We start from the raw sequence: 26,765 nt of genomic DNA, 5'->3' as shown, positions 1-26,765 counted from the left end.
GCATTAAGGGGATAAATGTGAAACTGAAAGTAAAAAGGTTCAGCCTCAAGATGGTGCCCAATAAGTATCAGACAGGGGGTTGTACTGAATGGAAGTGGATGCAATATACAGAGGAGACCTCCAAGGTGTGACAGGCAATCAGGTGAGGGGGCAGGAAAGAAAAGAAAATGTGTTTTCACTGGAGTGTCTGTTAAATAAGCCAACAAGTGACCATGTTTTTCTAGGGTATTTTATATACTGGACTAAGAGGAGTGTCATCTCTCCTTAAGAAGAGCAACCAAACAGTGTGAGGAGACACTTAGGGGGTGAGTCGGTCGGGGAATGGCATTGTCTCTCCCCAAGGAATGCACCCAGAAGGGGTGTGAGAAAACACCTGAAAAGTGAGTCAGGAGATTTATAAGGCCATGCATGCTCCTCTGGGTAATTTATGCAAATAAGGAAGATGGAACAATACTTCTGCAGCACCATCTATTGGATAGCAACATTCCTTCAAATCAACGTATGACTTTTCAACATGTCTGTAAAACAATAATCGTTTTACAGACTTGTTAAAGAGTCATACATTGATTTGAAGGAATGCTGCCATCCAATAGGTGGCGCTGCACAGGTATTGTCCCATCTTCCTTATTTGCATATACTGGGTTAGGACAGCAAACAAAATATTTGCCCTGCTTGAAGAAAAATCTAGCTATGGCCATAAAATCATCTACAAAAGGTTTCCAAACTTAGACATCTATGGCAAATCCACACCTCTGGGACTCGGACCTATATGAAGAATGAGGGTCCCCTGACCTGCTTGGTGAGGTGCTGCTGCTCCATCCAGGCAGTGGACGTGTACAGAGGTGGCTTTTTGTATGGAGACCTGTTGGAATCCCTTTAAATGTCTGCTATGCTATAGCACAAATATATTTTGTAATTTACTCACATCTGTCCTTGCTCCCAGTAGGGCACCCGATGTAATTTCACTACCTCAGACCCTTACGACATTTTGTTTACTAGATTTCCATCAGCCGCAACGATTGTTTTTGATTTACCTTTATAGTCATTTGCTGAACACAAACACGTTTACCCCGCTTGGATTCAATCACCAACACTTACCTAAATTCTCAATGGAATAATAGCGCTGCTTGCTGTCCACTCTCACAGTCTCGGCGTAGGGGCTTCCGACACCATAGCCAATTATATACCCTCGTACCACAATGTTAGGGTTGAGCGGTGGAGTCCAACTCATAATGATGCTGGTAGTGAGAGGCCTGACATGGAGAGAACTGGGCTGGTCTGGCACTTGGGATTCTGCGAGTCAAACAAAAACAGCATTAATATTCTATTGACTTTCTCATTCGAGCCCACAGCCTGACTAATACATTTTGATCATTGTGTGAATGTGGAATGTTGTGTTATAAATAGATAATCCGGGCACGGACACTGCGAGTTTCTATCTAGTTTCGAGTCAGTAAAGCCAGAAGAACAGATTTCAGAGAAGTTTCAGAGCTCATGAAATGAATAGTACCGCAAAAACAATATGATATTTACTGGTAACCGACTGCAATATCCGTGCAGAAAAGGCTTTTCTCCCACAGCTCATTCCACTGCATATTAAATTTATACCGAGAAGCTCCAAGACATTTACAAAACCTTATCATAACAACAGGAGAAACAAATATTTCCCATTAAATCTGCAGTTTGTATACAGCTTTGCTGCAATCTATATAAAAAGATGCTAAAAAGTCACTATGGACATGTGTTACGGTACTGATTCCGTACTATACTCCAGAGCTGCACTCACTATTCTGCTGGTGGAGTCACTGTGTACATACATTACTTATCCTGTACTGATCCTGAGTTACATCCTGTATTATACTCCAGAGCTGCACTCACTATTCTGCTGTCGGAGTCACTGTGTACATACATTACTCATCCTGTACTGATCCTGAGTTACATCCTGTATTATACTCCAGAGCTGCATTCACTATTCTGCTGGTGGAGTCACTGTGTACATACATTATTTATCCTCTACTGTCCCTGAGTTACATCCTGTATTATACTCCAGAGCTGCACTCACTATTCTGCTGATGGAGTCACTATGTACATACATTACTTATCATGTACTGGTCCTGAGTTACATCCTGTATTATACTCCAGAGCTGCACTCACTATTCTGCAGGTGGAGTCACTGTGTACATACATTACTTATCATGTACTGGTCCTGAGTTACATCCTGTTTTATACACCAGAGCTGCACTCACTATTCTGCTGGTGGAGTCACTGAGTACATACATTACTTATCCTGTACTCATCCTGAGTTACATTCTGTATTATACACCAGAGCTGCACTCACTATTCTGCTGGTGGAGTCACTGTGTACATACATTACTTATCATGTACTGGTCCTGAGTTACATCCTGTTTAATACTCCAGAGCTGTACTTACTATTCTGCTGGTGGAATCACTGTATATATCCAATAATTATCCTGTACTGATCCTGAGTTACATCCTGTATTATACTCCAGAGCTGCACTTACTATTCTGCTGGTGGAGTCACTGTGTATATACATTACTTATCCTGAGTTACATCCTGTATTATACTCCAGAGCTGCACTCACTATTCTGCCTCTGAAGTAACTGTACAAACATTATTTATCCTATACTGACTGATCCTGAGTTACATCCTATATTATTCTTTAGAGCTGAATTCACAATTCTGCTGGTTTCTACGAAAACAATGTTGATAGATGTGCCTCTAACAGTTTACCAAAGCTTCTCAAATGCAATGATTTCTACCGCACTGCATTCTGGAGAAGTTGTTTCTTATTTGAGTCTATACTTCTCAGAAGGCAAATTACTATAACAAACCCTGCACAGACACTGAACAAGCAGGAGGTGCTGCCTGATTTCAGCTTAGAAGCCTGTTGAAATTTGAATACAGCTCTGGATATGACTAGATACTTTCTTGAAGGGATTTCATGTAGACAATAAAGCTGTGGTTTCGTCTTCAGAAGCCCCAGTTCATGAGGTTCTTAAGGCCAGACCCGTGGTTCAGCCAGACCTGCAGTTATGTAAAGGCGCCGTGGAAATACATGCCGGACATTTTGGTTCATGCTATGTCGAAGACAATGAAAATGTGACTTTTTACATTTATTTACTTTTCTTTGCATATGGACAATAACAGTTTATACATCTGATGTCTAGAGAACCAAATGGTATCTTATTACGGCTAACGCACCATAGAACGTAGATCCAACTATGTCACAAGCAGCGCCATGAGCAGAACATCGCGGCTTGTCTCTTTGAGAGCGGAAGGGACAAGCATATGTTCTTGCATCACCGAAGCAGCTTCTAGCATAGCGGCAGTGTATAATTCTGACCCCGTGCGTGGTAAAGCCATCATAAGATATCACGCAGGAAGTATTCCCAAAAGATTACTGGATGTTAACTAACTGCTGAGATTGGGAGGATCAAAATTTGTATATTTTCAGGTTTATTTTTAGCTTGAAATACAAATTTATACGTTAACAGATGGTGATGAGCCACATAAAGAGATGAGAAGAAAAATATCCTATAATTGGAATGACCTAAATACAGTAAATAGTACGACGGGTCGTAAAATATTAACCAATCAGACGATTATAGAGTCACGTCCAGCAGCAAATTAACTAAATGGAAAATATCAGTGTGAGCCGCGGCGGTGCGCCGTACAGCGTCATACCCATCGGGGGGGGGGGGGGGATTGTCTTGTACAAAATGTAATTTCAAAGTGAGAAAAATTCCTCTCCTTACCCCAGTATGTTCTAATGATATGGTGGTCAACCTGGCAGGGTTGGGAGGAGGGGTAGGTGAATTAGGACGCTTCATAGGGCACTATGGGTATAACTACCTTTACATCTCTTTTTTCAGCCTGCCATACAAGTGGGTATTTGCACAAGTATGTGCGACTTTTCCTGATTCTGCGCCAGTCCCACCACTTTACTGAAAAGTTGGCGGGCTCGTCAGGAGGGGCCACGGTTGCGCCGGACTAATAGATTTATGTATAATTTACACTGGAAATTGGTGTAAATTATGCCAGAAATGTATGCCAGGTCTGACCTGGCATGGGTTTTTGTGAAGCCGCATGGAGGTGCCAGGATGCGATTAATACATATATTAAGTGCACTGCGCGCTGCGGGGAACGATGCTGGGCCCTGAATTGGACATGCTGGGCTTAGTAAATTTCCTTCATTGTGCCTCTGGTAATGTGGTTTTACTCAATTAAGCATTCTTAGGGCGCCCACCCACTGGCAATTTTTTTTCCCTGCGAAATTCGCAGCATTTTTTTCTCTGCAGGGGTCTATGGGACTTGTAATGTTAAAATCGCGATCGCGCAAAATCGCGATTTCGCGGTAAATTGCGATTTTGCGCGATCGCGATTTTAACATTACAAGTCCCATAGACCCCTGCAGAGAAAAAAATGCTGCGAATTTCGCAGGGAAAAAAATCGCCAGTGGGTGGGCGCCCTTATATGGGAAGATTTAGGCATATTGGGGATGATTCACTTCTTAAAAAGCATATATGCTCTCTAAAAAAAATTATACGTGTGCACCACACAAAAAGTATGTACTCCACTCTTGAACCCGCTGAAAAATATATGAGCCTCTCCTAAAAGAATGTGTCCCTCCTGAAAAATATGCGTGACACCCCAAAAGGACCAGTTGGATTATATAAAAGTTCCAAGTAAAAAGTATGTTCCCCTCAAAAAGTATGTGCCTCCCTGAAAAGCAAGTGTTTCTTCGTAAAGCATGTCCCCTCCTAAAAAGTACATGTGTGCACCCCAAACGTATATGTGCCCCTCAGAAAAGTATGTAAAAGTTAAAAGGAAAAAGTATATTGCCCCCTGAAAAGTATTTGCCTGATGAAATTGTATGTCCTTCCTCTGAAACCTATGTGTGTGCATCTCCCCAAAAAGTATGTGTGCCTCTACAGAAAACTGTGCCCTTCCCTCTCCAAATACTCCTTGGTGAAGTGAAAGTTCACATTTTCCATTGACCAGAGCAAGTACAATCTGCTTCAGAAAAAATCTTTACAGAAAAAACATGGTATACCAAGAAATCTGTCAATGTTGACGACTGGTTTGTAAATAATAGTATATACGGGTAGTTGAGGCTAAAAAACAAGAAAAAAACAACCTAGAAAAAAAACATGCAATCAACTACCTATATAAAACGGGTTGTTCAACGTGCTGCTTGTGAATCAGCGCTCATTACAGAAGGCAGAAACCAAGCCATATAAAACGGCCCTCATACGTTCAGACATAAACATACATGCTAAACAGATCCAAACATGCAAGTTGTGGGTAAACGAGGGCAAGAGCTGTGAAAACCTGTGATCTGGTCAACGATAGCTACCAATTTGTAATACAATACCAATGCCAATGATATAGTGTTCAGTATATCCATAACCATGAGAATAAAGATGCCCAAAATTGTCAATTTTGGGCATTTCAGGTGATAATCATTTTAAAAAACATTGAAAATGTCGCAAATGGCTGACAGCACACAACAGTCTTCTGAAAATGTGATCCATCATGTCGGAAGATGTCAGTGAAAAATTGAAGTATATGATATGATTGGCCAAAGTCAGCCAATTACTCGCCAATAGGCTCAAGACCAGGGTCTCTTCTTTCTCTTTTTTAAACATTGTTCCTGATTTGTCAGTTTAGTCTGGCATGTTGCTGGTGAGATCTATGTTGGCCTCATTGCAGTCAATCAAGTTTCATGTGTTTCATTGCAGTCAATCAAAGTTTCATGCAGCTGAATAGAGTATTGTGGCCTTCTTACAAGTTATGACCTATCCTCTGGATAGGTCATCGGTAGTTGATGGATGGGGTCCGCTGCTCGGGATCGCTGTCCATCAGCTGATCATCTGGTCTGCTGTCAGTGCAGCGGGTTGGATGTTGTAACCAATGGGAGCGCTGCACTTCTACTACACTTGTTCCTCCTGCTAGGTTCAAGCCCAGACGTCCTGTCCTGGCTATCACAAAGACCAGGAAGTGCAACAGGATCCCATTGATTTTAATGAGAGTGAAGCTCTTTCCCTGTCCACCGATGACAAAGTCTGGTTGATAGATGGGGCTCCCAAGCAGCAGACCTCCATCTATCAACTACTGTTGATCTATCCAGAGAATAGGTTTTTAGTTGAGCAAAGGCCAGAATATCCCTTTAAGAGAGATAGGATGCTAACTCTAGTACTTTGCACCACAGTTTGGCACCAGATGCCAGTGGTAGAATTTAGAGCTAGGTGCCAGTATCATCGAAGCTAATGCCAAAATACTGAGTTTCTCATTTCACAGATGACTACTGACCCCTTATTTTACATACTGTACGCTTTGGATTAGTTGGAAGCCAGAGCTGCATTTTGAATGATTAATGCCAGGGACTTCTGCAGAATACAAGGTGCTGAGCTAGAGACTCTCTCTAAAAGGCAATATGTCCCATATAAAAGAGCCTTGATTACTATCCACAGTAGTATCAACAACTGTCAACAGCCCTGGGATTCACATAAAAAGGGGCATAGAGCCAAGTATGACTTCCCAAGCTTTAGCTAGAGAGTGCTGGGGAAACCATATAAAGTACAAATAAAATGAGACCTAAATATTAACACACCAAAAAGTCTGTAGACCAAAATAAAACGATAAAAAGTAGACTAATACAGAAATAAATGTTTCTATGTATGTAGCTATCAATAAGCCCTTAAAGATAGAGCAGTAGGGTGCCCAATGGTGAACCAAGACCTGCTGCACTTCATCCTCTTTTTGTGGCCGGTAAAGAAAACTAAAACTATAATAAACTCAGATTTTTTTTTAATTGCTTGATAAATGTCTTTGGCCGAGATCTCTATTAACAATCCCAAAAGGAGAAATAAACTCTCGTTTAACTGATGACTGAACAGTTCTTGGTCCAAAATATATGAAGCCTTCAGGGAAATTTAAATGGCATGTATTATTCAGCGTGAATGAGATGTGCAAAGTTGGTGATCAAAAGTTATCCGAGGGAATGGCAAACTTGAATTTAAACCATCGAATGTTAAGCATAAGTCGAAGAACTCTATAAAACCAGAGTCTACTGTAAATGTAAACTATCCAAGAGAACAGCAAGCTTCAATTTAAACCAATGAATGTTGAGTGCAAGATGTATAACTACATAACCGAGAGAGAATATGTCTCGACTTCACGGTGGACCGATGGTTATTAACTTTCCTGGACAAAGCGGACATTGTAGAACCATATCACCAATCTAGGCCACCCATCTTATACTACCTTGGAGTTAGCCATGTAGGGTGTACATGACAACCCTTGGATCTATGAAGAGTACCCAATGAGTGGAGGACATACTTTGTAACCTCTTCCACTGTAATGATGCCCCTAACACTATTTAGAAAGAGCACCTCGGAATGCTTTTCCATAAACAATATATTGGGGACCCTAAAGCTTTGTTGTGAGTTATATTAAGAAGACTTCTTCTAGCCTAGTTGGTTCTTCTGCCGGAGTTTTGAGAGCACCTTTCCTGTTGTATTCTTGTTTCAATGTAGTGACATTTGTACTCACTAAGGCACTTCCAGGATCACTAAACTTTCGAGATCTGTGCTACTGGTAAGAGAGCGCACAAGATTTCACTTAGGACTGGAGATGAGCAAGTATACTCGCTAAGGCACATTACTCGAGCGAGTAGTGCCTTAGCCGAGAATCTCCCTGCTCGTCTCTAAAGATTCGGGGGCCGGACTGGGTGACAGGTGAGTTGCGGCGGGGAGCAGGGGGGAGCGTGGGGGAGAGAGGGAGAGAGAGATCTCCCCTCCGTTCCTCCCCGCTCTCCCCCGACGCTCCTCGCCCCGCGCCAGCCCCCGAATCTTTAGAGACGGGCGGGGAGATACTCGGCTAAGGCACTACTCGCTCGAGTAATGTGCCTTAGCGAGTATACTCGCTCATCTCTACTTAGGACCCAATAATCTGTGCATTTTGAGTGTTTTGCTCCATACATCTGTTATATGCTCAGACTATCAGAAAATATTCACTTAAATAAATTGAATGAAAGTTTTTGAAGGCAATAATCTCAGGTTCCTACAAGAATCTGATGTCTAAAAATAAATATTTGAGAGCTTCCCAGATGCCAGCAACCACAAGGGAGCATTGCAGGGAGCCTTGACTCTTTGGAGGCTTCCCAATCACTTTAACAAAATGTACTAATTAAAAGGGATACCCACGGGGAACAGCGGCAGTTTTCTAACATACTGTCTATCTCATGATGCTCATTTCAAACAAAAATACAGTAAAGGCGAGGTGAGCAACGTGAATCCTACATGCTGTAAAATAGCTGCCGTTAACAATCTGTCTGGCGGCCCCGTCTATATGAGGCTGGCACACTGAGGACTCTCAGCGTCTAATAGGTGTTTGACTCCCTCTGGTTTCATCAAAGCATCAGTGAAATTGAAATTCCCGTGGAAATACACTTGAAGCATGCCTTAATACTAAAAACCATAGGGGTCAATAGAAGAGTTGAGTGTTTATTTACTTTCATGTTCAAGCTTATCAGAAAAGTAATATTGTTTCATGTTCTTTATCCCTTGCCCAATTTTTGCCACAAGAAATTCAAAAAATGGCATATCGATATTGGCAACTTTGGTGGTTATTGTGTTGAGTTGTCTAAAAATATACTATCCAATAAAGATTCAGTATGCTTCATCCATCCACACTCACTATTCCCTAGTCACCTGTACGATGTGTCTTAACATGACTTAAAGGGTGTTGCAGCCGTTCGGAGGTTCCCACCTTGCTTTCAGGCCAGACCAGGGTTTAGCAGTATTCCTACCTCTCCTGGAGCTGAGGGGTGTGGTGGCTGCAAGAGTGATGTCAGTCCTCACCTGGTGCTGAATAGCTCTGCTCCTATTTAAGCAGTGCTAGTATTGACTCCTGTGCTGGTCAATGCTTCAGTTGCCGCTGGACAGCTGCTAAGGAACACATCCTGGTTGAAGCTCCTCCGTGCTAGCTAAGTTCCTATAACTGTTTTGTTTGGTTTTCTGTTTCCCTTTCTTTTTGTTCTAGGGCTCCCTGATAGGGACTTGTCAGTGGCCCAGGCACGCGTGCGGGTCCGCACCTATCGGAGCGATCGGCCCGCCGAGTAGGCAGGGCCCCCTCCCAGGTTAGGGGTTTATAGGGAGAGGATTTCCCATAGTTTTATGTTTCCTTTGCACAGTTGTGCCTTTTCGTTTGTTTTGGATATTGCATGTCCGGTTGGACGCAACAAAGGGGTTATCCAACTTAATTCTTTTATATACTTATATAAAAGCAATATACTTACAGTGGCGCCAAAGCACCACTCCAGTGCCATGGCACCTGACAGGTGACTTCACCAAGTCTTCTAGCTTGGTGACGCCCCCTACATGTCTCACATGGACTTCCATTATAGAAGCCCTGTCAGGTTTACAGGACATCCCTGATGACGTCCCCAGTGGGGGCTTCTCATTGGCTGCAGCAATCATGTGAGTGAACAATCATTTGACCACTGCAGCTATAGTAAATAGAAGACCAGAGAACCAGAGGGGGAAACAGCATGGCAGCGGGGAGTATGGACGGGAGTATTTGTGTTTTTTTTAAATATATGATTTATCCTCTCATTGCTACTGATGTGTTTTTAATTTGGAAAACCCCTTTAAATGGGTTCACAAGAAAAGTATACCCAGATAGCGCCTCAGGATCGTCATTCAGCTATCTAAAACGATACAATTCTGATCCTCCAAAGGTTGGAGAGCTGCGGAAATAATTGGGGTCTCTCATAAGAGAGTGGTCCCAAAAGAATACAATAGAAAATAGCTATTAGCAAACAAAAAAACTTTTCTGCGCTCAAAGGATTGTTCGTTTTTACAAGTGACGGTTATCCAATAATAAACAGGAGTTGCACTTACTCGGGAGGAGGGGGGTATGATGACAAAAAGCTCCCTCCTTGAAGTGATGTCTCCTTTCTGTCCAAGTAAACGTCACGTTCCAAGCGTTTAGATAAGATAATATCACTTTTTTATTCTAATATGCAATAAAACGGGCAACGCGTTTCTGTGCTCACAGGCACCTTTGAGAAATTATCTGTTTGATGGAAGCCTATTATAACAAAAGTACCAATAAATCATGTACCGTCAAGGTCGTTCTCTGGCGTTTCTGTTGTATACCAATCAGATGAGGGTCCAGTTCCATTCACAGTCATTGCAGAGACCTGAAAGCTGTATTGACTTCCCTTCTCAAGTCCTACAACACAAAGACGTACACAATGTACAGTACTGTATTCAATAGCAAATCATACATGGAATGCATCATCAGTGAAAACATGAAAAACCTGAAATTGTGCTTTTTAATAAGGGATCATAAAAAAAAAAGATGATCCTTATTAGAGATGAGCGAGTATACTAGCTAAGGCACATTACTCGAGCGAGTAGTGCCTTAGCCGAGTATCTCCCCGCTCGTCTCTAAAGATTCGGAGGCCGGTGGGGAGCAGCGGGGGAGAGCGGGGAGGAGCGGAGGGGAGATCTCTCTCTCCCCCCTACTCCCCTCCACTGCAACTCACCTGTCACCCGCGCCGGCCCCTGAATCTTTAGAGACGAGCGCGGAGATACTCGGCTAAGGCACTACTCGCTCGAGTAATGTGCCTCAGTGAGTATACTCGCTCAATCCTTATGTGTGGTTAAAGCAAGCGAATATCTTAAAAGGGGGTAGTTTCAGGAGAGACATTGATGTCACATTGCTAGGGTCAATATTCAATCAGTGGGGTCTGACTGCTGTGACCCCCACCCATCATTATAATGATATGACAGGTCCTGTCGAACGGGAATGCCACTGTACTGACAATTGTGAAGCCATGGATGAGCATGTAAGCCAATTATTATTTTTGGACGGTTGATGGCTTATTCAAGATAGCTGGACACAATGTAAAGATTCCAAGATACATCTTAAAGATGAAGTTTATCCAAAACAGACCTTCAGTCAAAGATAAAACTGAAGAATGATTCTAGGCAAAAACATTTATCATCTATCCACTGGATTGTCAATGACACAGCAAAACAAGGAGAAATTTGAATGGAGCACCGGTAGAGCATGCATGCTGTAGCTCCAAGCCTGATGGCAGTGATACGGGGAACATTTTTCGACTGGAGTAATCTTTATAGACAGATGTAGCAAAGTTTGACTTGGCTGTAATATGTTTCTGAAACAATTTTTTTTCGTCTTTAATGGATTTTTTCCATTTAAAAAAAACATTAAAAAAATCTAAAAGAGCTTAAAATTAACAACTATTGAATTCTAACCTATCCCATTGGCTCCATCTCCAGCGCTACAGTCCTGGCGCCCGCTGCATGGGGCCCAGGAGAAGAAGTGGAGGTGGTCATGTGTGGGCCTTGTGCACGAGATAGCTCAGCCACTCACATGCTTAAGCGAATATAGAGGAATCACAATTGAAGCCTGTGAGGGGTTGAACAGTCACATACACAATGAAAGGCATGTGACTGCCCGATGCTTCTTCCAGGTTCCATGTGGCGGATACTGGGATTCCAGTGCTGGAAAGTGATCCGCACGAATGGAAGGATATTCAATTTTTTTGTTATTTTTAAGCTCTTTAATTTGTTTTTAATGTTTGGAAAACCTTTGTGAGCCATTGAGAAGATATCATAAAAGGCTCTGAAAAACTGTTGAAAGGGTAAACAAACGGTGGCACAGAAAACTATCCCAACACATCAAGAATCAAGGTCAATTTTGTGAACATCTGTATATCCTCAAATAATGTCGATAGAAACAAAACTCTGGCACTTTTGTGGATTCCACTTCCAAGGCTGAACTTAAAGGGGTTGTCCCGCGGCAGCAAGTGGGTCTATACACTTCTGTATGGCCATATTAATGCACTTTGTAATGTACATTGTGCATTAATTATGAGCCATACAGAAGTTATAAAAAGTTTTTTACTTACCTGCTCCGTTGCTAGCGTCCTCGTTCCCATGGAGCCGACTAATTTTCGACCTCCGATGGCCAAATTAGCCGCGCTTGCGCAGTCCGGGTCTTCTGCTCTCTTCAATGGAGCCGCTCGTGCAGAATGCCGGCTCCGTGTAGCTCCGCCCCGTCACGTGCCGATTCCAGCCAATCAGGAGGCTGGAATCGGCAATGGACCGCACAGAAGCCCTGCGGTCCACGGAGGGAGCAGACCCCGGCGGCCATCTTCAGCAGGTAAGTATGAAGACGCCGGACCGCCGGGATTCAGGTAAGCGCTGAGCGGTTTGTTTTTTTAACCCCTGCATCGGGGTTGTCTCGCGCCGAACGGGGGGGGGGGGGGGGGGGGTTAAAAAAAAAAAAAAAACGTTTCGGCGCGGGACAACCCCTTTAAATGTTTCAGAGTTCTTATTCATGGCATCAAGGCTTTGAATAAAACTCTGTACAAAACATGCAAGAGCAATTTTGGAAAATGTTTTTATCCATGAAATTTAAATAAAACACAGTTTTTATTCTGTAATCCATGGAAGTGCCGGAGTTTGTTTTTTTTTATCGCTGTCTATGGTGTACCTTCACCTATAAGTGCGCCCGGTAGGAAGTGAACCCATGTGGTGAGCTGTCATTTGGAGTTGCACTTAAATAATGCCAATGTAATTAAAGGGGTTGTCTAGGAATTCAACCACATGGCGACAATCCTTACAACCTGTGTAACCCATTCTAGGATGGGAGAATGCATCTTCTGACCGGAGGGGTTGGGACACAGGCAAGGTCATGGGTGAGGCCAAGTCTAACACCACAATGTTGGCTCCTGTCAGGCCTACCATTCAGCCTAACAGGACAAAACATTGTGGCATTAGGCTCCACCTCCCACCTCCTTTGGTCTTGAGAAGCAATCTCTTAGGTCAGGTTTACACAAGCTTCATGGATGGAGGCCATTTAGTTGAATTCCTGGAAAACTCCTTTAATGAGCTCAGATTATTGCCAATTCCAAGAAGAACCCTGGATCTCCCGAAAACACTCAAAGCTATACAGTGTCACCATATTCACAGGAAACGATTAACATAATAAGCAAACTAATGGTGGTGCCAAAGGGCTTTGGGTGCACCTTAGTTTTAGAAATCAGCAACATGGTTAGAAACTGAATGGAATTTTTAGTGTATGTCAAAAAATACATTTTGGGTTGGAACAGTGGATGTTTTATGTATCAGAGGGGCTTTTGTTGCACAATGTTTGAACAGTTTTTGGACTTTACCTAAATTCCGAACAGATAATATTAGAATTCCAATGAGCACTTTAAGGTTTAGTGGTGTCATACTTTGTTGGAAGACTAATGTGGGATTTTTAAAGCTGTAAGTGCAATTTAAATTACCCAGTTATGGCAGATGTCTTATTATTCTGGAAAAAATATATACTTACTTAGACAAGAAATGTGCTTGTAGAAAGTCGAATCTTTAACGCAGACACTTAAACAATCAAATGTGTCATTTTTTTAAATAAAAATTACAAAAGGTAATATTTTATAATGCTTTCCAAATAAAATGTTACGCCATGTTCTTTCTTAATATAAGATGGCCCATTATTTTCTTCCACTTAAATATAATTAAAGTAAAATAATAGAAGAACCTGAAACATGTTAATATTATAAATCACAAGAACCATTAAAATGTGTACATTTTCTAACATATTTTGAAGATCAAACAAGGACAGTCGGAGAGACATTAACTGCAGACTATAGAAGATGTCTCATATTTTACAGGAGCTGTTTACTTGTCACAAAGAGCCCTTGACAATGTGTTAATCATAAAGTGCCCCCTTCCATGGAATCTGTGGGGCATCCTGGCAGTACATGTTCAATTTACCTGCAGTGCCTCCACAGGAGAACTGAAGAATTACACATTGTCAATTCCAGTCAATCATTCAAATGTAGGACAGCAGAGCATGGTAGAAGAAAGAGGTGAAAGGGAGTCTATTCTTGTTTGTGCTGCAGTGGAATGGAACAAGCAGAATGGGAAAAGCTAGGAAGCTTGAAAGGGAAATTCTAAATGTTCCTCTGTTCCTGTCCCTCCAACTATTGTGAACCAAGTGTCAATGGGGCTGTAATAGAGATAACTGTCAGTACACCGGGTACAAGACTGTTATTGATAACCCATTCATACAAATCCTTGAACTATTGTGAAAAACTAAATCACCATGGATTATCGGGTCACAGATTCTTTATATTCAAGGAATAAAACCGGGAATTTAGTGGAGCAAAGGCAACTCCCATGGATTATGTCAGTTATCCTCAGAGCTTTTGGGCAACGACCTCCAGTCGGGCCTACTTGAAAACCCACTCCTCGCCCAAACTGGCGTGACTAGAACTAGGCAGTTAATCCCTTGCAGTGCAGCTGTTGTTGTACGTTGATAAAGGGACCATGACTTTGATAATCAAGCATGGGCAAGTCCCCTCTATGACTGTCTGAGAACCCTCCAGAGTATGTGTAGAGTCGGCCTTCCTGCGTGACCAGTAGGCATCTGAACTAGCTGCTTGTGCTTCTGTTACACCACCATAGAGCACTAAAGGATGAATTGAACAGCAGAAGTATTGGACTCTATGTTGGTATAAACTACAGAGCAGCTCATCCATGGATAGATCATTTTCACAAATTTGTAGATGCTTGCATGATTTATCATATGTTCAAAGGAGAATAACCTTTCCTTGCCAACGACTGTACTGATTTGAGGTTTATAGATGGTTCTCAACATCTCATCTCTTGCCTCCTAATTAGTATTTTTCTAATATAGGATATATAGTGAGGAGGGTTGGACGCTACATTGTTTTTCCACTTGAGTTATAAGGTCAGCTGCTAGGAAAAGCGATAAGAGTCCTGGTTTTATCCATGTATCTAGCTTTTCAATTACCTCAATCTTTCCTTTCATTAAGAAACCTCAATGATACACCTCCTTTTTGACAGACATATCGTCCCTAACATTGAATTCCAATAATAGAGGCTTAATATGTAGATCAATCCTGATAAATATCTGGCATGAAGCTGAGGGCGCTCCGCACACAAGGATGATCATTTATTTCACTCAGCTAATTTCATCACAATTAATCTCGGCTAATAAATGAATGCAAAAGGAGCTTGTCAAAGGGAAATTACGAGAAAACGAAAGGATGGATGACGTCTGCTTTTAGATATGAGATGAAATTTAGCTTTATTGATGTGGATTCTATGCAGAGCTGACCTTAGTATGGTTGGTTTCCTATGGCATATCTTCTATTGGCCATATAATATCCACATAATACAACTGTCCAGTCATTCCAATAAGGAGTTCAATGTGTAGGTTTTGGCACAAAGTGTGGGATGGAGGATACAACCCTGGGTGCCCAGGTTATCAAGGCCAGTCAATCAAGTGCCCCAATCAATTGTAACCTATGTGGCAGTAAAGTCTCTAAAGCCAACCAACTGGAGTGCCCCACGGGCGAGGATACAAAATAGGACTGAGAACATAGTTCTGACATATGCATAAGGCCTAATACAGATCATTCTTAACCTTTATATTACTGGGTATATATAGGTGATTTTTTTTGTTGTTGTATGCTGCAATGCTAGCTGGACGCTAAATGGCAAAACATGGTTTCACCTTTAGCAGTCACCTTTCCTGGTAGCTAACCATGTCTTCTAGTACCAGGGTACTCCCAGGACTTACAGTAGAGCAATATAGTGTAACTGTCATGACACATTGTCCATGCTCACTTGCTCTTGAGGTTGCGGTTGGACACCGCTGACTCATCTGCTGCACACCACTTCTCTGCTTCTGCTCGCTGCCAGGCTTTTGCCCATAGGGCTCACACAAACTCCCATCCCCTTCCCTTAAAGCCCAGTGCTCGCGCCCTAATTCCATTTCTCACCAATTATAAGTAGAGATGAGCGAGCATCAAAATACTCGAGTGCTCGTTACTCGAGTCAAACTTTCAGTGATGCTCGAGAGTTCGTTTCGAGTAACGAACCCCATTGAAGTCAATGGGCGACTCGAGCATTTTTGTATATGACTGGTGCTCCGCTAAGGTTTTCATTTGTGAAAATCTTAGCAAATCACCAAAGTCATGTAAAAAACACAGAAATGGATAGGGCAGGCGAGGAGCAATATGCAGGGCTGCATATCGGGCTCTGAGGTCTCACTATTAAGCCACAATAGTGGCAAGAGTGAGACCCCCCCCCCACCCCCACTGTCAGCATAACGATCGTTCTCCTCTGCCACAGCTGTAACAGCTGTGGCAGAGAAGAATGATGTTAGCCCATTGAATTCAATGGAGCCGGCAATACAGCCGGCCTCATTGAAAGCAATGGGCTGCCGGCGAGCGCGGGATGAATTTTCGGGAAGGGCTTAAAAATATAAGCCCTTACGTGAAAATCATCCTAAAATGTGTAAAAAAAAAAAAAAATGTCAGCTTTAAGATCGTTCTCCTCTGCCACAACTGTAACAGCTGTGGCAGAGAAGAGCGATGTTAGCCCATTGAATTCAATGGAGCCGGGAATACAGCCGGCTCCATTGAAAGCTATGGGCTGCCGGCGAGCACGGGATGAATTTTCGGGAAGGGCTTAAAAATATAAGCCCTTACCTGAAAAAGAAAGATTTTAGTGTAAAAAAGAATAAAAATTCAGGCATTCTCTTAAATGGAGCCGCTGCTGCTGCCGGCGACTCCATTGAAGACAATGGTCCGCTGGCACACCTGAATTCTTTTTCAGGGAAGGGCTTTACATATAAGCCATTCCCTGGAAATGAATTAAAAGCGATTTAAAAAACAAAAAAAATAGATACTCACCTCCCTTCAGCTGCTGGGGCACAGCAGCGTCTTCTCCTGCTGTCCCCTGCACTGTGGTGCTGAACTGCTGTCATTCAGCTGAGAGCTGCGCTGAGCCAATCAGAGGCAGCATTCACTCACCCATTCATGAATTCATGAATGGGTGTGAGTGAGATCTGCCTCTGATTGGTCAGGCTGTGACCAATCAGAGGCAGCTCATTCAGCAGGCGGGGATTTTAAATCCCCGGCTGCTGAATACTACAGAGAGCAGTTCAGGAGAACTGCCAGCTGGCCGCAGCTGAACTCCGTCTGCCGGGACCAGGTGAGTATATATATATTTTTTATTTTTACACATTTCTGGATGAATTGCAGGGAAGGGCTTATATATTTAAGCCCTTCCTGAAAATTCATTGTGCGATCGCCGGCAGCCCATTGCTTTCAATGGAGCCGGCTGTATTGCCGGCTCCATTGAATTCAATGGGCTAACATCGTTCTGCCGGGACAAGGTGAGTATATTTTTTTTTACTTTTTACACATTTTAGGATGATTTTCAGGTAAGGGCTTATATTTTTAAGCCCTTCCCGAAAATTCATCCCGCGCTAGCCGGCAGCCTATTGCTTTCAATGGAGCCGGCTGTATTGCCGGCTCCATTGAATTCAATGGTCAGTGCTCGTTTAATCGAGATGAGCACCGCGTGGTGCTCGTCTCGAGTAACGAGCATCTCGAGCACCCTAATACTCGAACGAGCATCAAGCTCAGACGAGTATGCTCGCTCATCTCTAATTATAAGCCTTCCCTTGCTATATTAGACATCCTACCCTCATGGAGAATGCCTAAGCAATTAGCCTGATTAGCCTCTGTGACCAAGCCTCAGTTTGTGTGTAGTCCTGGTTCTGATTTTTGCCTGTTTTTGACTATTCTGACTTTTGTGCCCCCTGACCTCAGCTCTGTCATTTGGACTTTGCTTTTGACTACTGCCTGCCCCAGCCTACAGCCTAGACCTTGTTTATGCACTGGTGCTGCTAGCCCTGACTCAAGCCTATCTATCCACTATGCTCTTTTTCAGATCTGCAGTACCGCCCCTTGACCTAGTTCAATGTTTGCCACATTACCAGGGTTACCTGTGTGTGTAATGGCTTGAGAAATTGTCAGCAAAGCTGGTATCCCGTTTAGAGGGGTCAAGTGTAAAAACCGGGATCCTGGGGTGCTGCCACCTCAGACATCCCAAAGCCAAACTGGTGTAAGGCAAAGCAGATCCACATCCATCTTCCTGACATTAGCAAGCAAATGTTTCAAGAAATATTGATGTAAAGCATATATTAACACAGTGGAACACAAATGATAGCAGAGACTCACCATTACATGACAGAGTAGAGGGTGATGGTAACTGGATGATGGAGGAAGAACATGATCATGATAAAGAATATGATGAAGCTAGCAGTGAAAATTAAATTAGACGGAAAGGAACCGAAATAACAACCAGAGAAGCTTTACCTCTAACATTAGCTCTTCCTACATCTTTAATAAATCTTCTGACACTGTCCCTAACACCAGACACCACTGTCCTTAACTGGTAACCCTATCTGAACCCTATCCCTGAGACCAACAAGGTACTAGGACCTAATCAAAAGGGCATTATTTTTCAAAGAATGCACTATTTCTAAAAGGGGGCATTATTTCTAAAGAGGAGCATTATTTCTATTAGGGGCATTGTTTGTGAAAAGGGGGCAATATTTCTAAAATAACAAACTGATAGATTGTTTTTGAAATGGGGCATTATTAGTGAATAGGGACAAAATGGGCAGTTTTACTGACTGGAGACGAGGTGGAGGAGGGGGTATTATTACTGAGTGGGTGCATACTATAGAAGAAGGGATTGTGCAAAATGTAGATAATGTAAGAGGATACTGAAAAACCAAAGAGCCAAAGATGTCTGTGTGTCAAATTCCACAGAGACAAGGAGCCAGGAGAAGTTGTCTTGGTGGTCTGGGCTAGAAACAGAAGAAAAGCAAAACTGGACAACTCCAGTCAGAGAGGATGTCACCTGTGATCACTGGATATAACTGTGCTGTAATCATTTATGTGGTCTGCAAAGCCCCTGTGTAGAGCTGGTATCTACTGTTATATGGTCACTATATGTACTGTTGTAGATCTACTGCCATGTGTGTTGTGACACATTGCAAAGGGGTCTACTGAGATTCTGTTGCCCAAGGACCTGCATAAACCTGGAACAGGTGTGTCTACAGAAGCTTAGAGATCTGCAATCACTCACCTGTGAACAAGTACCACAGGTTATTCGGCTCTATAGTCTCCAGTTCTCCCCGTCGGGTCGTCTTTCTGTGACGGATTTTGTAACCGGTAATAAATCCATTTTGGGTTCCTGATGGGGGCGGCAGCCAGCTGACCTTAATACTCTGCAAAATAAATGGTAAAGGCAGATTAAACCTGCAATCTGGGAAGACATTTATTCTATGCGCTCTTACATTAATGTATATTGTCTATTCTTTCAACCATCCTGTTTCAATTGATTTTCATCAGAACTGCATTACATTACAAATACAGGCTTCAGAGCAGAAATCTCCCAGTATTTACTGGTTTAGCATCTACACACAGTTTGTTATGGGTATTTGAATTTTAGAAGGACAGTCTTTATACCAGACTCTGTATAATAAAAGGATTTAGGTAAATCTACTGCCCCTTCCATTGTAGGACCTAAGCCATTAGGGAAATATTTGTCAACAAGCCTGTTGACTGTTTCTAATTACAACCAGAGGAATGGTGATTGCAGCTCTGGATGATAGTGTATGCTAAAACATGCAATAAGTAATTTTAAGTATTTACATAACGACTAAACATACAATGTAGATTATATCATTATTAGAGATGAGCGAGCATACTCGTCCGAGCTTGATGCTCGTTCGAGTATTAGGGTGCTCGAGATGCTCGTTACTCGAGACGAGCACCACGTGGTGCTCGTCTCGATTAAACGAGCACTGACCATTGAATTCAATGGAGCCGGCAATACAGCCGGCTCCATTGAAAGCAATGGGCTGCCGGCGATCGCACAATGAATTTTCGGGAAGGGCTTAAATATATAAGCCCTTCCCTGCAATTCATCCAGAAATGTGTAAAAATAAAAAAAATATATATACTCACCTTGTCCTGGCAGACGGAGTTCAGCTGCGGCCAGCTGGCAGTTCTCCTGAACTGCTCTGAACAGCTGTGAGTAGTATTCAGCAGCCGGGGATTTAAAATCCCCGCCTGCTGAATGAGCTGCCTCTGATTGGTCACAGCCTGACCAATCAGAGGCAGATCTCACTCACACCCATTCATGAATTCATGAATGGGTGAGTGAATGCTGCCTCTGATTGGCTCAGCGCAGCTCTCAGCTGAATGACAGCAGTTCAGCACCACAGTGCAGGGGACAGCAGGAGAAGACGGGGTTGTGCCCCGGCAGCTGAAGGGAGGTGAGTATCTATTTTTTTGGTTTTTTAAATCACTTTTAATTCATTTCCAGGGAAAGGCTTATATGTAAAGCCCTTCCCTGAAAAAGAATTCAGGTGTGCCAGCGGACCATTGTTTTCAATGGAGTCGCCGGCAGCAGCAGCGGCTCCATTGAAGAGAATGCCTGCATTTTTATTCTTTTTTACACTAAAATCTTTCTTTTTCAGGTAAGGGCTTATATTTTTAAACCCTTCCCAAAAATTCATCCCACGCTCGCCGGCAGCCCATTGCTTTCAATGGAGCCGGCTGTATTGCTGGCTCCATTGAATTCAATGGGCTAACATCGTTCTTCTCTGCCACAGCTGTTACAGCTGTGGCAGAGGAGAACGATCGTTATGCTGACAGTGGGGGGGGGGGGTGTCTCACTCTTGCCACTATTGTGGCTTAATAGTGAGACCTCGGAGCCCGAAATGCAGCCCTGCATGTTGCTCCTCGCCTGCCCTATCCATTTCTGTGTTTTTTACATGACTTTGGTGATTTGCTAAGATTTTCACAAATGAAAACCTTAGCGGAGCACCAGTCATATACAAAAATGCTCGAGTCGCCCATTTACTTCAATGGGGTTCGTTACTCGAAACGAACTCTCGAGCATCACTGAAAGTTCGACTCGAGTAACGAGCACTCGAGCATTTTGGTGCTTGCTCATCTCTAATCATTATGTATACTGAATGGCCACTTTATCAGATATCCCCATTTAGTAGCACGTTAGACCTCCGGTGTCCTTCAGAATCACAGTAATTCATTGTGGCATGGATTCCACTAGGTTAGAAATCATTCTGCAGAAATAATAGCCAATATAGACAGGAAGCTTCTTGTAGTTGCCACAAATTAGATAGAGGTGCTGACATGTTCTGACCAGCTGACAGGAAGGGGTCATCAGTTCATGCTGCTTACACCAAATTCTAACCCTCCCATCAGCACGGGGCAACAGAAATCTGGATCCATCTGACCAGGAGATGTTTTTCTATGACTCAGTGATCCAACTTTTCTTTTGCTCCCTGGAGTCTCATCTTTCTGTTTCTTTAAAGGCCCATTTAGACATAAGAATCATCGCTCAAAATTCGCTCATAATCGTTGTGTGTAACTGCACTTACATTGTGCAGTTTTCGTTAAGCCGTCGCTCATCATTGTCTTTCAGCATCCTGAAAGACAACGATGAGCCTTATCAGGAGTTCACAGCGGGATACAGCTGATACTATTGTGTCAGATGAATCCCACTCCCTGAAGACAGGCTGGGTATGAAGAACACAGGGTCCAGCTGCATTCTTCATAGCTCGCTCGGTGCGCTCAGCTGTATAACAGCCGGGCGCTCCAAGCGGGGAACAGCTGGATGCAAAAGTCAAGCAGCGTTTGCGCGATCACCTTGCGCTGTAAATGGACACAACGATTATCGCTCAAAAGACATATTTTGAGCGATAATCATTGTGTCTAAATGGGCCTTTAGACACAATGGAGCTGGAACTGATCATCTGCTGTTATAGCCTATCTGTACTAAGGAACGACGAGTTGTGTGTTTCTACATGTTAGGTGGAGAACCAGTCTGGATCACACCATTCTCAGTTTACTCTCCACACTGCTGCATGAGAAAACCCCACGTGGTTGGCAGTGAAGTCCCAACCCCGCCTAGTCTAGTACCAGTGACCAGTCCTCATAGGAAGTCACTCCAATCATTGGATTTTTCCATTCCAACGTGGACTCACACTAGAACTGATAACAGAAAACTTATCACATGATCTTATGTTGCTCTCTGGGGTCACGGTTTAATTTCTATACAGGAAAGCTCCAGCTGTGAATGGACCAATGTCTCTAATAAAGTGGCAAGTGTTGATACAAACTTTAAAAAAATATATTTATTAAAGATTTTTTAATAATCATTTACCAAGAATGAAGGAACAAAGTTGCCAATTATGCCACAGCAATATTCCCAGTAATGACTACAAGACACTTCGTATACTCTTGACGCCTCACACTCTGAGATCTTGTCACTCTCTCTTTCACACATTGAATGCTCTAAGGTTATCTCAAACTTTAACACTTATATATCTTTCCCTAACTTTCTATTACAAAGTTACCTCAACACAGATATCCTAACGATGCGCAAATGTAGAGTCTTAAGTAAAGTGAAGAAGAGCAACTTCTGAATGTGGCTGAATATAACATTTATACTTTTTATTATGCTATCATGAGTTAATTTGTGGTCTTACTCGGACTCATGGAGCCCTATAGGAAAAAGGACCCCACCAAATTAAGTACTCCTTTATTAAAGGGGACCTGTCATATCCTCATAGCTTTGCCTAGGTGGCACCAATAAAGTCTTTCTTTTGTTTATATTCACCCCTGTTTTCATGTAAGGGCTCCTCTTAAATAAAAACTGACTGAAGTGCTAAGAGAGAGAAAAAGACAGGGCAACAAGGAGCTGCTGACTGTGAGGACGAAGGAGCAGGGTTGCTACTGCCTGGTACACATGAGAACTAACCAGCACCAACAAGACAATGGAAAGAGGACTGGAGAATGGCTTGCCTAACTCCCTAGACCAGGGGTCCCCAACTCCTGTCCTCAGGGACCACCAACAGGTCCTGTTTTCAGGATCTCCTATAGTAGGAACACCTGTGGCAATGTCTGAGGCACTGACAATAATTACATCACCTGTGCAATACTGAGGAAATCCTGAAAACATGATCTGTTGGGGGTCCCTGAGGACTGGAGTTGGGGAACACTGCCCTAGACAATGCTGTAGAATTTCTGGGGACAGTAGAAGTATGAAATACCATGCAACAAATCATAAGTGAGGCCGGCCTCTATGGATAGTATAGGTTTTTACATTACTAGGGACTGATAATTCAGTAGGCCTGCTAGAATCTTGAGAACTTTTAATTGTGGGACTAAGATATTTCAGTAGGGAAAACCAGAACTGACTCTAGAAGGGGACAGGGTGTTAGTCATCAAAGGGTAAACTTGGTATTGTGTACTCTAATTTGTGTTTGGCCAAGAACTGTATTGCCATTAGCTAAAAGTTAGTGATATTGCTTTGAAAGTAGTTCTAAGTTTATAGTACATTGTCTCTAGAAAGTCAAAAGGGAAGTTTAATTGCTTAGTCATTATTGTTCCATTGTTTACTTTTATTTCTATTTTCTCAAATAAATATTGTGCACTTTGGTTACCCCATCTGCTGCATCATAGTCTGAATCCCACATTGCTGCACCTCCACCCGTGACATGGAGAGCACCCAATTGACACATTCACAGCACTGGGAGCCAAATCTAAGAAGAGCCAGTTTGGAAAAAGAGGGATGGGTATACACAAAAGAAAGACATTGTTGGAATCAGTGTGGTAAAGTTACCGAATGCCACCAGCCCTATTGACATGAGGACATGACAGGTCCTCTTTAAGTTAAAGGGGTTTTCCATGCAAATACTATTGATGACCCATCCTCAGGATAAGTCATCAATAGCAGGTCGGCCAGGGCCCTCCACTCAGGACCCTGACAGATCAGCTGATCGGGGACCCATTGACAGCACAGATATACACTGGGGTTGAAGAAGAAAGCCATTGCTCCAACTACTGTGTAGTGGCTGGCGACTGTAATTGCAGGCGCAGCTGCCACTGAAATCAATGAGACCCCAGCTTTCAGTAACAAGTGCCGGACATTATACGGCGGTCAGAGCCGCTGCTTACACTCCAACCCCGGTGTATTCCGCTGCTGTCAGCAGGTGCCCTATTAGCTGATCAGTCTGGGTCCCAATCAGCTGATCAATTATTTATGATCTATCCTAAGGATAGGTCATCAATAGTATTCTTTTAGAAAACCCCTTTAATTTCCACCTACTTTAGGTTTAAAGTTCTATACAGATCACCATGGGTTCACATACACTCGCCTCTGCCCATGCATGCCCAGTGCTGACTCAGACCTTGGGTTTAACTCCCACCTAATGCTACCCCTGTAGGGAACACATATCTAAACTAGGCCTGCTATACCAAACTGTATACTTATCAGACTGCTGGAAATCATCAGAATAATCTCTTGTTCCTATAAAATCCTCTGACTTTCACCTCTTTAGGAAACTTTGAATCTATCACTTTCCAAATGAAGAAGTTGGCAGTGTTACTGAGAGTCAAACTTGAGTGAATATTTCATTCCACTGATTTTGGGTGATTCGATTGTAGGATTGCCAACAATTTGCCAATTGAGTCATTGAAAAATGGCCAATTTCTTAAATTAGCATCAAATGGCAGAAAAAGAGATGAAAAGTGCTTCATATAGAGTTGCCTGATAGAATATCAAATAGTATTTGAACTGTGTCGGTCCTTTGTATTGCTTTGCAACAAAGCAGCAATGCACAGATATAGAAGAGCCCAGTTTGTTATCAGTCAACCCCCAAAATATAAGCAAGCATATATAGATAATGCATACAATTGAGAACCTTGCTATTAGAAGTAGAAAGAAAGTAGAAGGACAAAAAGTTCAGAAGGAAAGTAGAGGAGCAAGAGACACCGATCACAAACTAAAATGTTTTTACACAAATGCACAGAGCATGGGAAACAAACAAGGAGAATTGTAGCTCCTAACACAGGAAGAGAAATATGATGTCATAGGCATCATGGAAACGTGGTGGGATGATACACATGATTGGAATACAAGGCTTGAAGGATACAACTTATTTATAAGAAATAGACCAAAAAAAGGGGGGGAGGTATTGCGTTGATGTTAGGAAAGCGTCCTTATAGAGATTCAAGCTTCAGAGCATGGTAATTCTCTAGAAACTGTTTGGGTAAGAATACAAGGAGAGAACAAACAGAAAGGACACCATTGTAGGCATTTACTATAGTCCACCTGGACAAGCAGAAGATATGGATGAATCTCTCGTAGGCAAAAGTAATGGATCCAACAAATTCTTATCTAAACAACTTTACCTTCCAAAAGGTAGAAGATAAAACAAGAGGATCTGCTATCTTGGACCTAATTCTTACCAACAGGGATCAAATGGCTGAGGGAGTGAGGGTGGCTGGGTCCTTAGGGGGCAGTGATCATGCTATCCTTGAATTTTGAAAAAACAAGGGGAGGAAGACCTGAGAAAACTCAGACCTCAAGGTTGGATTTCAGAAAGGCAGATTTTAATGAACTCAGAAACAGGGTAGGAAGGATCCAATGGCTGGATGTTCCTAAGGACAGAAATGTCCAAGAAGGCTAGGAAATATTGCGAAATGGGATTCTCAAATAACAATTAACAATTCCTAAAAGAAGGAAGCATTTAAAGAGACTAGGATGGATGAATGCAGAACTTAAATATGTGCTAAGGAAGAAAACTATGTTTATGAAATGGAATGTTATGGATTTACGGAATGTGGATCCACTGGACCAACCAACCAAGCCTAGACCTGTCCTGGTGTGGTTAGCAGCTGACTCCACAGGTAGAGGGAGTGTTGCCAGGAAAAGGAAGACTGACCCTTGGCTGCAGAGGGAATGGTAGACCCTTTACCTACAAGCAAGACAATAGCTCCAATCAGGGCAGCCCTGCGCTGGAACCTCGGGTCTGACTATCCCTGATGGGGTAGCAAACGCAGAGACTGGCAGCAGAAAGAGGAACACACAGAGGCAGGACAGAGCAAGGGAAGACCATAAACAGGAATGGGAACTGACAGAAAGTAAATGTACAAACAGATCAGATATGCAAGAAGCCTCAGACAGAACAAAAGGCCTGAAACAGACCCAACATAGGGAGGCTAAAGGAGACTGACAAGACACAGATCAGACAGATCAGATATACAAGAAACCTCAGACAGATCAGAAGGCCTGAAACAGACCCAACACAGGGAGGCTGACAAGACACAGATCAGACAGAGCAGATTGACCAAAGAAAGCTGAGTGCAATAAACTAACACACACCAATTCTAAGGCCTAGAGCAAGTGCCACAGCTCAGCTTAAATAGTGGAGTAATGCCTTTTTAAGCCCACAGGTGAGCTGAGAGTCAGAAAGCTGGTTAACCCTCTCAGTGTTGGACAAAAGCAGACAGGGAGAGCAGAGACGCTTGCAGCTGTCTGGAACCACATGAGAGTGGCAGAAGCGAGTAGCAACCTTACATGGAAAGAGGGGGGAATATCTAAAGAGGAATATAATGCATTCTGTAGAAACTGTAGGGCAAGTGTCAGATAAGCTAAAGCTAATAATAAATTAAGACTTTCAAGAGAAGCCAAAAGCAATAAAAAAGGATTCTGGGGGGTATGTTAAAAGCAAAAGAAAAGTCAAAGATGCTATAGGATGATTACAGGACGAATATGGTTAATTGGTTAAAAATGGTGTTGAGAAGGCTGAACTTTTAAATTCTTATTTTGTATTTGCTTTATCTCAAAAAGTAGATGTAACATCAACTGATCTTCCCTGTGCTATTGGAGAAATAAAAGAATGCAGGCTATCTATAAGCAGAGAGACGGTGAGGGAACACTTAGCTAACTTAAATGAATTCAAGTCTCAAAGTCCAGATGAATTA

General features: G+C 42.7%; 1 protein-coding gene across 1 annotated transcript in view; it reads right to left on the bottom strand.

Annotated features, from left to right (window-relative positions):
* DCC (DCC netrin 1 receptor) overlaps positions 1-26,765 on the bottom strand; it is a 640,441-nt gene that overhangs the window by 113,152 nt on the left and 500,524 nt on the right. The window contains exons 15-17 of the mRNA XM_066604857.1: positions 19,048-19,189; positions 10,151-10,261; positions 1,099-1,293 (exon numbers count right to left, since the gene is read on the bottom strand). Coding sequence (XP_066460954.1) covers positions 1,099-1,293; positions 10,151-10,261; positions 19,048-19,189 — 448 coding nt within the window. The remainder of the gene's footprint in view (positions 1-1,098; positions 1,294-10,150; positions 10,262-19,047; positions 19,190-26,765) is intronic.

Source organism: Eleutherodactylus coqui, chromosome 5 (assembly GCF_035609145.1).
Source record: "Eleutherodactylus coqui strain aEleCoq1 chromosome 5, aEleCoq1.hap1, whole genome shotgun sequence".
NCBI lineage: Eukaryota > Metazoa > Chordata > Amphibia > Anura > Eleutherodactylidae > Eleutherodactylus > Eleutherodactylus coqui.
The sequence above is the reverse complement of the archived record's forward strand: the minus strand, read 5'-3'. Positions and strand labels throughout refer to the sequence as shown.